The 13892-nt window shown below is 42.4% G+C and overlaps 1 protein-coding gene across 1 annotated transcript in view; it reads left to right on the top strand.

Annotated features, from left to right (window-relative positions):
- The window catches only part of AKT3 (AKT serine/threonine kinase 3), a 256937-nt gene that overhangs the window by 211980 nt on the left and 31065 nt on the right, over positions 1-13892 (top strand). The window contains exon 12 of the mRNA XM_077811875.1: positions 6815-7029. Within this exon, the coding sequence (XP_077668001.1) occupies positions 6815-7029 (215 nt within the window). The remainder of the gene's footprint in view (positions 1-6814; positions 7030-13892) is intronic.

The following is a 13892-nucleotide window of genomic DNA, read 5'->3' as shown; positions in this document are numbered from 1 at the left end:
GCCCTGTGTTCGATACAAATAAGACTGTATATTTTAGAGTCATTCCAGTGTCTGTTAAAGTTTAATAATCATCACAATTTAATTGTAAATTTAATTTATGGCCACTTTAAGGCCTTAACGAGAATCAGCCTGATAATCTTCTAGTCAAATTCAAATGGCTTATCCTGCTATCTAGACGTACAGGAGTATGTAAGCAACCCAACATAATCTTTAAGTTGTGACCCGTGGTAACAAATGGCCGGCATGCTCCCTCATTTAAGGGAGCCCGTAATATCTCATTTCTTGAGTCTTTCCCCAGTCCACAGTTCTATCCAAGTTGAGCCTCAGTCGGCTTGCTTTTACCCACATCCCAGTCTCCATCAAACACTAGGTAAGTAAGCCAGCTGCAATGACTTGATATGATGAAGTAGAGCTGGCTGTCGTCTGCACACTGAAATCACACACACTGTAGCTCACACCTCTTTACTGATCTTCTAGAATGCTCTTATGCCCTTTGAACAGGAGGGGTGATATTAGAACTTTTGCAACCTTGTATAAAAGAGTCATGGGGGAAAATGAGGAAAAGACAAAAGTGTACTTGAATGATTTGTTTAGCTTGAGTAGTGTACACTTTGGGGGAGGGGGACGCCAAGCATGTGATTTAAATACGCACCCCAATTCAAGAAAATGCAGCCGTATAGTCAACATTTCTGTATTTTCTTCCAGTTTCTTTGCAGTTCTGTGCTGTACTCATGAACAACCTTAAAATACTGTTCTTTTGACATTTGTAAACTACTTAACTTTTTATCATGCTCCTTTAAGCTTTACTCTAAAAGGTGTGTGTAACCTATTGAGGTGGAGCATTCCTAACCTCAAGATACATTCCATTTTTTAAAAGTTTTCAGAATTGGTTGAAAAAGATACTGTAGCACTATGAGAAAATACATACACACACAGACACTCACTCTTGTACATATACACTTAATATAGATTTGATCCTAAGAGGTACTGAGCACTAACCAGTGCCATTAACTTTCCACATCCTGTAAATTCTGAAAATTTCTTAAGATAGAATTTTGCACATAATATTTCTGATGTAAAGAAAAAAATAATTTCATGCGTTTACTATGACTTCATTATACACGGTATTAAATTTATATTATAATAAACTGACACACATTTTCCATAATTTAACATTATTTTTTATTGCTCTTTTTCCTAAACTAAAACCTTTGAATGTACTTGCTTCTCTGGTTGGCTGTAAACCAGGTATTTAAACAAAAATAAAGGGTTGCCAGTTTTGCCAGCTGGGGATGAGAACCCGGCTGGTGATATGCGGGTTCGTGAGGCAGTTAATCCAGTTTTTATGCTTATTTATTATTTTATGTAAAAAGAAGTTAAAAATCACATTTGGCTCTTTCTTTGTACCACTGTTTTGTTGCTGTTGTGGGAATGCAGCAAAAGGTTGCTCATACTTTTTATTATTATTAGGTAAAACTCCACATACAATACACTCCAGCTATTGGCCACGTGATAATGCCGTGTTCAGAAAAGGAAAGGTTTTTTTCCTCCATTGCCATTTTCTAACTCATACATGCAGTCCACACCTCATCTTATGTGTAGTATATGTACCATTGTGTCACCGTTTTATTTAGTTAGCCTTTTTCTTGTAATGACAGCAAACAGTAGAAATGACCGCATATGTGAAAAATTTGCCTTTCCTCTAAGTTAGAGAAAATGGTGATTAAAATATTCTAAACATCACAAATTGATATTCAGTTTTTCAGCAAATCTCTTGGAACACTCTCCTACTCATACAATATTTAATCTTAAAAAGCAAAAGTAATTTTAGTTCATTTGGTCACATGTATGTATACAGGAAATTAGTTTAATTTTACACTCTCCAAAATCTCACCCTTTCCTTGAAAGTATCAGATTCTGATATAATAAAAAATATCTGATGAGTCTCTGTGTTTTGGCATAAATAAATATAATTTATTTATAAATGTATAAAATGATGTATAGCATGAGTTAATTTGTTAAAACTTACTATTCTTGATCTTAGTTCTATACATGCCCTTAGTAATATACATTTTCATCATAGTACTCCTAATCTTTAATGATAGTGAAGACTACGTATTTGAATATATACATTGACATGAGGCCATTGGAATTGCAATACTGACCCAGACCAGTGGTTCACCTGGTCTGTGTTCTGTCTCTTACCATGGCCAGTATCAAATGCTTTAGAGGAAGGTGCAAGAAGCTCCGTTAGTTGACAGAGTTCTGGAATAACCTGGTCACAGGAAGAAACTTTCCCTAATTTTCAAAGGTTAAAGGTTGCCTTGTGCCCTAAAGCATGAGGGTTTATTTCACTTCGGATTTTTTTTTTTCCTTTTTAAAAAATCCTGTCTAGTGTACCTCTGGATATTCTCATTATCCATATACATCCTCTTCTTTTTTGAATTCTGTTAAGCCTTTGGCCTCAGTGATCGTTTGTGGCAATGAGTTCCACAAGCTAACTGTGTTTATGTGAAATAGTATTCTTCTTTGAGTGATTGCTCATGTCCATTCGAATAGGTGTGTGCACATGATCATCGGAAGTTTTTACCCTAGCGGTACTCTCTAGTCTGGGAAGTGTTGGAGGAGGACCTGGACTACCCCTCCACACCAGACATTTTTGAGACTGTACAGGACTTAATTTCCATGATGGCACTGTCCCTGGCCTCCTATTCCTGTGCACTGGCTCAGGTGCAAGTGGTGCAAGAACTGGCTGCTGCACCTCTTCTGGCATTGGCATTGGCACTGATGGCAGCACCTCCTATCTAGCACTGGGGCAAGCACACCATGATGCGGCACCTTTCCCCATTGCCACGGTACCGCTCTTCGGCACTGTCAGGATATGCTCCTCCTTGGTCGGGCTCGGACTACTCATCGGAGTCAGAGGCAGAGTCATACGTGTCCCGGCAGAGCTGATACCAGTCAAGATCACCAATGGCTAGGGGAGTAGAGCCGCATTACTTTGTCCCTCAGAAGGGGTATGAGGACTTCTTCACCCACCCCCTCATCCGGGACCTTGGTGGTCGACACATCAAACCACAAGGAGCAGCAGGGGCAGCCGAGGCCCGCCCCTAAGAATAAAGATGCTAAGAAGCTGGACCTCTGGATGAAAAGTGTACTCGACTGGGGGGTTCCAGCTTCGAATTTCCAACCAGCAGTTGGTACTTAGTTGCTATGTGTACAACTCGTGGAATGCTCTCTCTAAATTTCAGGAGGTGCTTCTGTCAGAATCCCGACAGGAATTTGCTGCAGTCCTGGAAGAGGGCAGGGTGGTGGCTAGAACCTCCCTCCAGACTGCTCTGCACTCCGCCAACTCGGCAGTGCTAACCATGGCTGTGGGCATCACAATGAGGCGTAGCTCATGGTTACAGGTCTCGGGACTCCCGGCGGAGATCCAGAACACCATACAGGACCTCTCATTTGACTGTGGGGGCTGTTCACTGACAAGATGGACTCGAGACTGCACAGGCTCAAGGACTTGCGAGCAACCCTCAAGTCTCTGGGAATTCACACACAAGCACCCCAAAGAAAACCCTTCAAGCCTCATCTCCTCTCACAATTCTATCCAGGTCCCCCCAGGCAGGACTATAATCGAAGGAGGGGCAGAAACAACAGGAGGCATCCCCCACAGTCCTCCGGCCCGTGTTGGCTCCTCCAAGCAGCCCCCTGGCTCTAAGCTGAATTTTTGAAGGTGTGCCCAGGGATGGAGCGCTGGCCCAAATCCTGGATTTTTGCCCTCCTTTTGTGAATAGTCTGTCCCACTTCTGCCATGCCTGGGCCCAGATTACTTCAGATTGCTGGGTCCTGAGCACAGTAGGGGTGGGATATTCTATCCAATTCTGTGCCCTCCCACCAGCCTTCCCCGTTCCTCTTCAGGGAGCCCTCTCATGAGCAACTTTTGCTACAGGAGGTGCAATCGCTCCTCGTGCTGGGAGCAATAAAGGAGGTTCCTCAGGAGTTCAGGGGTAGGGGGCTCTGCTCCCAATATTTCCTCATCCCGATGGACAAGGGTGGGCTCAGGCCTATCCTGGATCTGTGAAACTTCAACATGTTCATAAGAAAGCTGAAGTTTCTTATGGTCTCCACCATCATTCCTTCCCTGGATCTGGGGGACTGGTACGCTGCCCTCGACTTGAAGGACGCGTACTTTCATATATCAATTATTCTGGCACACAGGAGATTCCTGAGATCCATAGTCAGCGCCCTGCACTATCGGTTCACTCTACGAACTATTTTCAGCAGCCTGGGGCTCATTCTGAATGTGTCTAAGTCAGTGTTGGGCAACCTGCGGCCCGTGTCGCTAGACAGTTTGTTTACATTTGCACAGCTGCCCACAGCTCCCAGTGGCCACGATTCGCCATTTCCGGCCAATGGGAGCTGCGGAAGTGGCTCAGGCTGCAGGAACGTGCTGGATGCTGCAAGGAGGAACTGTGTAAATGGCGGGTTGGCAGGGACCTATAAACACCGCCACAAAGGCACCGCTCGGGGAAAAACTTGCGACAATGGTGCACACAGCGCGTGCACACAGCTATTAGAATGGACATGAGCAACACATCTCGAAGAACAACAGTTACGAAAGGTAGGTAACAGTCTTTTCTCCATTTATCTGTTTCAGATTTGCTCCCTTTCAATTTCAGCATTCAACAATAGAGCAACTACATAAAGGTCTTCTAAAGTAGTACTGATATAATCCAGCCATTTCTGTTTGTCTTCATCACCTCTCACCTTGGCTATTGCAATTCCATTTTCGGTCCTCTCCCAAAAGGCTTAGGCCAGGGGTGGCCAATCTGAGCCTGAGAAGGAGCCAGAATTTATCAATGTACATTGCCAAAGAGCAACAGTAATACGTCAGCAGGCCCTCATCAGCCCCGCTTCCAGCGCCTCCCACCCACCGGCAGCCCCGCAGATCAGCGCCTCTCCCTCCCTCCCTCCCCACCCCACACCTCCTGATTAGCTGTTTCGTGGCATGTAGGAGGTTCTGGGGGGGAGAGGGAGGAGCGAGGGCATGGCAGGCTCAGGGGAGGGTATGGGAAGGGGTGGAGTCGGGGCAGCGCCTGTGGCAGAGCCAGGGGTTGAGCAGTGAGCACCCCCCGGCACATTGGAAAGTTGGCGCCTGTAGTTCCAGTCCTGGAGTCGGTGCCTAGACAAGGTGCCGCATATTAACTTCTGAAGAGCCGCATATGGCCCCGGAGGCACAGGTTGGCCACCCCTGGCTTAGGCCTTCAGACCCCAGCATGTGCAGATGCTGCTGGCTGCTTTGTCACAAGTACAAAGAAGTGCATCCCCATGCCCAAACAGTTATACTGGATCCTTGTTCATTCCAAGGTCTCAGATAAATTTGGCTTTCTCTTTTTTTAAATAAACCTTTTTCCCCCTGTATCTCTGCATTGACTGTAACTGACCTCCTGGGCCTTGTGTCTCTCTACTTCCATTCCAGTTCACTTCACTTATCTGACCACTCCTTTGGCTACTCAATACAGTTTTGTCATTGTGAAATCCTTCTCCTTAGCAGCTGTTTTTGTCTTGAACAGCCTTCCGCTATCTCTGCATCTTTGTTATCAAGTCACAAAGGAAAACCTCTTATATCCTTTACCTGTGTCTCTTAAATTATCTCTATAGTGTATTATTCAGGTCTATAATTCATTATATTGAACTCTTAAAAAGTTTTGGGTTATTGTTTATTTAAAAGATGCTTTACAAAATAAAGTTGCATTATGTATTTTGCCTCTTAACTATATCTGTCCTGAGTAAATATTTGTGCCCTGTGCACTTAAAATTAGTGTCTTTCATATGAAGGAATTCATATTATTAACTTCTAATTGTCACACAGTTTTTAAGGTTCTTAGATGAGTAATTAAAGGAATTTGAACAAATCAGCACTTTTCAGGATGCCTGTATATATGTATATACACATTGTACCCCTCAACTGCATTGCTTTTAGGGCTTCTTTATGGCCATGTTCCACTGTGATACCTTTCTCCATTTCATTATGAAAGCGTATTGAAATCAGCTTGTCTAGGTTGCTTATCTCCATTCTCTTGGGGGATATTGGGGTGAAGGGTTGTGGCATAAGAAGTCCTCTAGAGCCATAAACAGTGGAGACAAGCGTATTTCAATGCACCAGAATCAGTTCTGGTATTCTGTGCTTTGGACTGTGAAGGGAAGTGTAGCTGGGGGTCCAGCATATAAACAGCCTGCTAGGAAGCTATGCATACTTTAAGAGTATTAAAATGTTAGTCTTAGACTCTCCTGCTGCAGTTGGAGAGCCCAAGTGAGGAGAGGACGTAGTTGGGGAGGAGGAGAGAGAAAACCCCTAAGACAGGAGTCAGAGAGGAGCTAAAGACAGCGCCAGTGGTTGATGGCCAGTAGATCAAGCTTCCCTTCCTCTCCTGAAATGGAGGGCCCTGTGGTAGGATAATTGGGAAGGAATGGGGGAGAACAGGGGAAGGAAAAATGCACTGGTCACACTGATAACAACCTTCTCTGTTCTGTTTGTCTCAGACATTTATATAAATAACAATTGTGCGGTCACAGCACCATTTAGCATGAATAGAATTTCAACCAGGACTGGCTGGGCTCAATTTTGTAATAAGCAATAAACTTTGTAGGGTCAGTGCCTCTGTGTCCAATGTTTTGGGAATCTCTGCCCCATATTACAGCATGGCAAGGTTGAAAGATATGTTAATACATGAAAACCTTCAATCTAAATGGATTGAAAAGATCGGTTTGAAACCCCATATGATTTATGCTTGGGTTTTTTTTATTTGTATTTTAGGTATTAGAAGACAATGACTATGGTCGTGCAGTGGACTGGTGGGGCCTGGGAGTTGTCATGTATGAAATGATGTGTGGGAGATTACCATTCTACAACCAGGATCATGAGAAACTGTTTGAACTAATACTAATGGAGGACATAAAATTCCCTCGAACTCTCTCGTCAGATGCGAAGTCATTACTTTCGGGTCTCTTGATAAAAGATCCAAATAAACGGTGAGTGTAAAAGAACTCTGAGATATAAATCTTAACTTCATTAAATTAGAAAAATGAAATTAACGTAATGAATAAGACAAAATTGTCTAGGCTAATGCTATCCTGGGCAGGTCGTGGGGGGTGGGAGGTATAGAGAGAGAGAGAATGCATAACAACTGAGTGAGCTGCCATGATAGGGAGAGTTTGGCTACAGGGGGAAGAGTCCCAAGGATTTAACAATTAGATAGTCACCCATTCTCCTAGAAAAGCAACTGACCGAATAAAGAAAAGCCAGTACACTTTACAAACATACCATAAATTTAGTCTAAATAAAAAAGTCCCCAGGGTAAAAATGCAGGCAAGAAGACGAGTAGCAGGGTGCAGGCTACCCAGTTTATTGCACTGAGTGCAACGTGTATGATAACTTGCCTCATAGGCAGGTGGCATATGTGCATGTGTGGCGCAAGCAACTCATGGCCATCAGGAACAGAGTACGGGCTCCTGAGGCCAGAGTGGCTGAACTGGAGGAGCGAAAGGAGACAGAGGTGCATAGAGGAGACTTTTAGGGATGTAGTAGAGCGGTCTCTCCTCCTGTCTGACCATCCCTGTTCTGTTAATGAGGACAAAAGTCTTGGGGCAGGAGAGCATCAAACTTGAGCAGAGGGAAACAATCCCATTGTTGGGACCCACCTTTGAGAGCATGTCATGATATCCTCTCACACTGAGGATATTCCTCCGGGGGCAGAGACTCCAATTACTGGGAATAGACAGGCAATAGTAGTGAGGGTTTCAATTATTAGAAATATAGGTAGTTGGGTATGTAATGAGTGGGAGAACTGCATGGTGAATTGTCTGCTGGGTGCGAAGGTAACTGATTTCACAAGACATCTAGGTAAACATACAGGTGGTGCTGGGGTGGAGCCAGTGCTTGTGGTACATGTAGGTACTAATGACACAGTGAAAAGTAGGAGAGAGGTCCTTGAGGCTCAATTTAGGCTGCTAGGTAAGAGATTAAAGTTCAGGACATCCGTGGCAGCATTCTCTGCAGTTCTTCCAGTTCCACATGCAGGGCCAGTAGGACAGGCTGAACTGCATGATCTCAGTGCATGGATAAAACAACGGTGTGGGGAGGAGGGATTTAAGTGTATTAGGAACTGGGGAACCTTCTGGGGAAGGACTAGGTTTTAAAGGAGGGATGGGCTCCACTTAAATCAAAATGGAAATCACTGCTGGCATGTAAAATTAAAAAGGATTATAGAGGATTTTTTAAACTAAGGGCTGGCAGGTGTGAAGGAGCACATGATTTGGGCAGAGAGATCCCTTAGGGTTGAATTTTTAAAGGGGGAACGCTATAGCCTAGTAAAGAGAATAGTAAAGGAGTTGGTAAAGTACAGGTAGGAGCTAGTGAGGAACAGTCAAATGAAACAGAGTCCCGTTTAAAAATAACACATGATGGCAAGCAACTGAATATTGACTAAATGTACAAGTGCTTATATGTATGTTAGAAGTCTAAATACTTAGACGGATGAACTAGAGTGCCTGGCATTAAATGAGGCTTTGATACAACAGCATCATGGAAATTTGGTGAATGAGAATAATCAATGGGGCACAGAAATGCCAGGGCCTAAAATATATAGGAGTGAACAGAGTAGATCACGCTGGTCGGGGGAGTGGTACTATATGTGAAAGAAAGCATAGAGTCAAATAAGGTAAAAATTTTAAATGAAACAATGTGTACCATAGAAAAGCTCTATGGATAGAAATCCCATTCTTGAATAATGTAGCAATAGGAATACACTACTGACCACAGTGGTGACGATTTTGAAATGCTAAGAGAGGTTAGAGAGGCTACAAAAGCAGAAAGTGCGGTAATAATGGGTGATTTCAACTATCCTCTTATTGACTACCCAGTCCCTTTGCATGATGCAGAGAGAAAATTTCTAGACACTACAAATGACTGCTTTTTGGAGCAGCTAGTCCTGGAACCCATGAGGGGAGAGGCAATACTTGATTTAGTCCTAAGTGGAGCCCAGGTCCAAGAGGTAACTATAGCTGAACCTGTAGGTAGTAGTTCCCATAATGTAATTAAATTTATCATCCTTGAAGCAGTGAAAATACCAAAAAAGCCACCATGGTAACATTAACTTTAAAAGGGGAACTACACAAAAATGAGGACTCGTTAGATGGAAATTAAAAGGAGCTGTCATAAAGGTTAAATTCCTATAAACAACATGGGGAGTGTTTAAAAACACCGTAATAGAGACTAAGACAAAGTGTATACCCCAAATCAAAAAAGACAATAAGAGGACCAAAAGAATGCCACCATGGCTAAACAGTAGAGTAATGGTGCCCATTAGAGGCAAAAAGGGTTCCTTCTAAATTTGGAAGTCAAAACCTAGTGAGGATAATTGAAAGGAGTACAAACTCTGGCAAGTTAAGTATAAAAGTATTAACATCATAGGCCAAGAAAGAATTTGAGGAGCAGCTTGCTAAAGATGCACAAATTAACGGTAAGAGTTTTTTAAAGTACATCAGAAGCATGAAGTCTGACAAGCAGTCAGTGGTGCCACTAGGCGACAAAGGTGCTAAAGGAGCACTCAAAGAAGACAAGGCCATTGCAGAGAAGCTAAATGAATTCTTTGCATCGGTGTTCACTGCAAAGAATGTGGGGGAACTATCCACATCAGTGCTATTCTTTTTGGGAGACAAATCTGAAGTACTGTCCCACATTGATGTGTCAACAAGAAGAGGTTTTGGAACAAATTGAGAAATTAAGCCGTAATAAGTCACCAGGACCAGATGGTATTCACCCAAGAGTGCTCAAATACTAAATTGCAGAACTACTAACTACAACTAACTGTTACTAACTGTAGTATGTAACCTATTGCTGAAACAAGCCTGTCTATCCAATAACTGGAACTAATGTAATACCAATTTTTAAAGAGGGTTCCAGTGGTGATCCTGGCAATTATTAACCAGTCTGTTAGAATTTGTTGAAGGGGGTCAACAGTCATGTGGATAAAGGTGATCCTTTACTACAATATACAATATAGTGTATTTGGATTTTTCAGAAAGCCTTTGACAAGATCTGTCACAAAAGGCTCTTAAGGAAACAAATCATGTGATAACAGGAAAGATCCTCTCATGGATCCTAACTGGTTAAACTAAAGGAAACAGAGGGTAGGAATAAATGATCAGTTTTCAGAATGGAGAGGTAAACAGCAAGGTCCCTCAAGGATCTGTATTGGGATCTGCATTGTTAGCATATTCATGGATGATTGATCTGAAAAAGGGAATGAACATATTCAAGATAGTTGAGTCCAAAGCTGACTGCAAACAGTTACAAAGGGATCTCAGAAAACTGGGTGACTGGGGAACAAAATAGCAGATGAAATTCAACATTGATTAGCATAAGGTAATGCACGTTGGAAAATATAATCCCAACTTCACCTGTATAATAATAAATTATGTATAAATGTATACATATGTATTAATTAGCTGTTACTACACCTCTACCCCGATATAACACGGTCTCACCTATAAGACGGTAAGATTTTTTGGTTCCCGAGGACCGCGTTATATCTGGGTAGGGAGAGAAACCGCTCCCTGCCCCAGCTCACCTCCGCTCTGCCTCCGTCTCCGCCTCCTCCCATGAGTGCGCCACCGCTCCGCTTCTCCCTCCCTTCCAGGCTTGCCACACCAATCAGCTGTTTGGTGCAGGGGCGTGGGGATGGGAGGAGAAGCGGAGCAGCGGCAGCGTGCTATGGGGAGGAGGCGAAGGCAGAGTGGAGGTGAGCTGGGGCCGGGAGCGGTTCCTGTGCGCCCCCCCGCCCCAGCTCACCTCCGCTCTGCCTCCTCCCACAAGTGCGCCACAGCTCCACAGCCTGGGAGGGGGAGAAGCGGAGCTGCGGTGTGCTCATGGGAGGAGGCAGAGGCGAGCTGGGGCGGAGGGGCGCAGCAAGTAAGGGCGGGGGCTCAGAGGAACCGCTTGTGGTAACACGAATTCGGATAAAGATAGATTTTTTTCCCTTATGTGCAAGACAGGTGGGTGCACTTGGTAGAGCAAAATTCTTAAACATTAATCTGCCCCACCATAAAGTAGTGCTCATGTGTATACTGTTTTGAGCTTTTTATTTATGTGTGTGCACATATAAAAGATACAACTTTGATAAATCGTAGATACCCCCAAAGAAACACAAAACAAGTGATAAGGGATTGGGGAACATGTCTTATTCGGAGAGGTTTGGAAATGTAGTTAGTACATTTAGTTAAAAGAAGCCACAAAGGAAGACTCTATATTAATACTTGAGCAGCGTAAAAATAGAATGGAAAGGGAAATATCTTTAATTTATTGTTAATGGTGATCATATGAATGAGTAATGGACTGACCTAGAAAAAAATAGGTTAGAGTTCAGAAGTATTTATTTTGCCTCAGGATAGCCATGTGTGGGATCTACTTGAGGTTATCATTTTGAGCTCTTAAGGCTTGTGTGGATAGGTTTACACTATTGTTAGCCTTGCCCAAAGCAAAAGAAAATCTAGTTTGGATTGGAGGATGATTGCATTTTAATTTGTCAATTATCTGCTGATAAATTATCACACACACATTAAATTAATTCTTACTCATTTGCTTCCACCCCTTTCTAAATTTAATAACAAAAGAAATTGAAGACACAGAATCAAATCTGAAGTTTCAGCTAGTGTGCAAAGATTTATAGATACAGCAGCAGAATAACCAGAAGGAATTTTTAAACTAAAGGCCCAGGCAAAATACTACTACCATTATGTTATCCAAGTGGTAGGGACAGTTTTAGCTTATTGCAGTCATGGAAGGGAATTGGAGAGACCTTGTTCTACTTAGAAGAAAACAATAGATACAAATACAATAAAAAGAGTAGAGCCAAATAAATAGCCAAAGTCATAATTATATGAGGCCTATGTCTGAAATGTTAATGGAGGGCTACTTTGATAGCTTAAGCATTCTTCCAGTTGTGATGTGGGCAAGCTATAGATTTGAAAAAGACCCTTGAATTTTCTGTGGAGATTAAAAAGAAAAATTCTTCACTCCACACTTTTTTTTAAAACCTTTTCTCATCATTGACACCTTAGATAAGTATGTCTGAGGGAACATGTGAAAATATCTCTGCTTTATATCTCTTGGTGGTATGAACTCTAGGTCATAGTAAGGTGTGTTTGATCTGAGACATGTATGTGGCTGTAACAGAATGTATTCAATTCCAAGTAGCATGCAGGGTAACATAGTGTTTTCTCTGTAAATTTGTGAAACATTACCGCCTGGAGTAGTTAATCCAGGTTAAGGTGCTCAATATTAAAAAAAAAAAAAAAAAATCTGTTTCCAGGTTGTGTGTGTTAAGTATACATACCTAGATTTCAGTTGTTTTAATGTGATTCCTTTATGTGGTTGGTGATGTGAAAAAATGAAAATATAGCAGTTATGCATAGATATCTTTAATTTGAATTGATTGCAGAGTGAGGCTGTATGGTAGCTGGGTGGATATCTCCTTATTTTTGTCTCTTATTTTTAAATAAATATTTAATTCAGTAAATTAAAGTAGTGTTTAATTCAGTATAGAGAATATCTTCTTGGACTAAAATAAATATTTGTTTGTATAGCAACATATGATGCTTTTTAATTTCCAAGCATGGTGTTCTTTCAAAAATATTAACTTTTAGAGTTGGAAAAAAATAGTTCCCTGTAATTCTTCTTTGCAGATAGTAGTATTTATGATAGAGCAATATTTACCAACCAACTTTGTTTGGGGTATGGATGGTAGCCACTGACACACGGGGAGAGGGTTAACTGCAGCTTGGCTTCTCCTTGCACAGATGATCGTGAAAGATATTGAGAGGCCAGGCTGGTGACTGCCGGCCAATCAGGTTCCTTAGTAGAGAGGCAGGAAACTCTGAATAATTGCTTGGGAAACAAAACGGGAATGATGTGTTGGAATAAGGAGGACACCATGCCCCAGTGGCTAAGGTGATGGCCCAGGCTTGGATTTTTCTGTTTCAATTTCTGGCAATATAAGACCAGTCTGTTTTGTTTGTGGGAATTACTGCTCTTTGAGCACACTGAAATAATAAGCCTTAAAGAGAAACACAGATGGTTTGAAAGACTGCCCTGGGCTTTTTATTTTATTGTCTAATCCATCTGATGAAACACACTGCCTGTTTATACCACCTTCCTTACTAAGGTTTGACATTTGTCCTTTTTATTCTTGATTATTTTCTTATCTTTAGTTATTATAGAATTATAAGAGTTCAAGGCCAAAAGGGACCACCAGATCATCCAGTTTGACCTCTGGTATATAACAGGCCACTAAACACCATTCAGCCACCTCCACACCAAGCCCAACAATCAGAATTAGACCAAAGTATTGCAGCCCTCAGGAAACTAAAATACTGTGTGCCACAGGTAAAGAGCTGGAGGGACCGAGGTGCACTAATGCCTGAGGCCCCTCAGTGTAAGTGGCATAATCCTAGCAAGAGATTTGCGCCCCATGCAGAAGTAGGTGAAAAGCTCCCAAGGTCCCTGCCAATCTGACCCAGAGGAAATTCCTTCCCAACTCTGAATATGATAATCGGTTAGACCCTGAGCATGAAAGCAAAACTCAGCAGCCAAGTACCTGGGAGAGAGAATTCTCAAAACCACCTCAGAGCATAGGCTCATTCCATCCTCTATCCAATCTCCAGCTGTGGCCATCTCCAGTACTTCAGAGGAAGGAGGCAGAGAGAATATACTGCGGGGAAGGAAGGAACATTCCCTTCCTCACGAAAGTTGGTAGACTACTGACATGCTGAAAACTGAATTTATCTATTTAAAAAAAAAAAGGCAGTGAAAGTGTAGGCTTCTCTTCAACTGTCGT

The sequence above is a fragment of the Eretmochelys imbricata genome, chromosome 3 (genome assembly GCF_965152235.1).
Source record: "Eretmochelys imbricata isolate rEreImb1 chromosome 3, rEreImb1.hap1, whole genome shotgun sequence".
Classification (NCBI taxonomy): Eukaryota; Metazoa; Chordata; order Testudines; family Cheloniidae; genus Eretmochelys; species Eretmochelys imbricata.
This window is presented reverse-complemented; position numbering and strand designations above follow the sequence as displayed.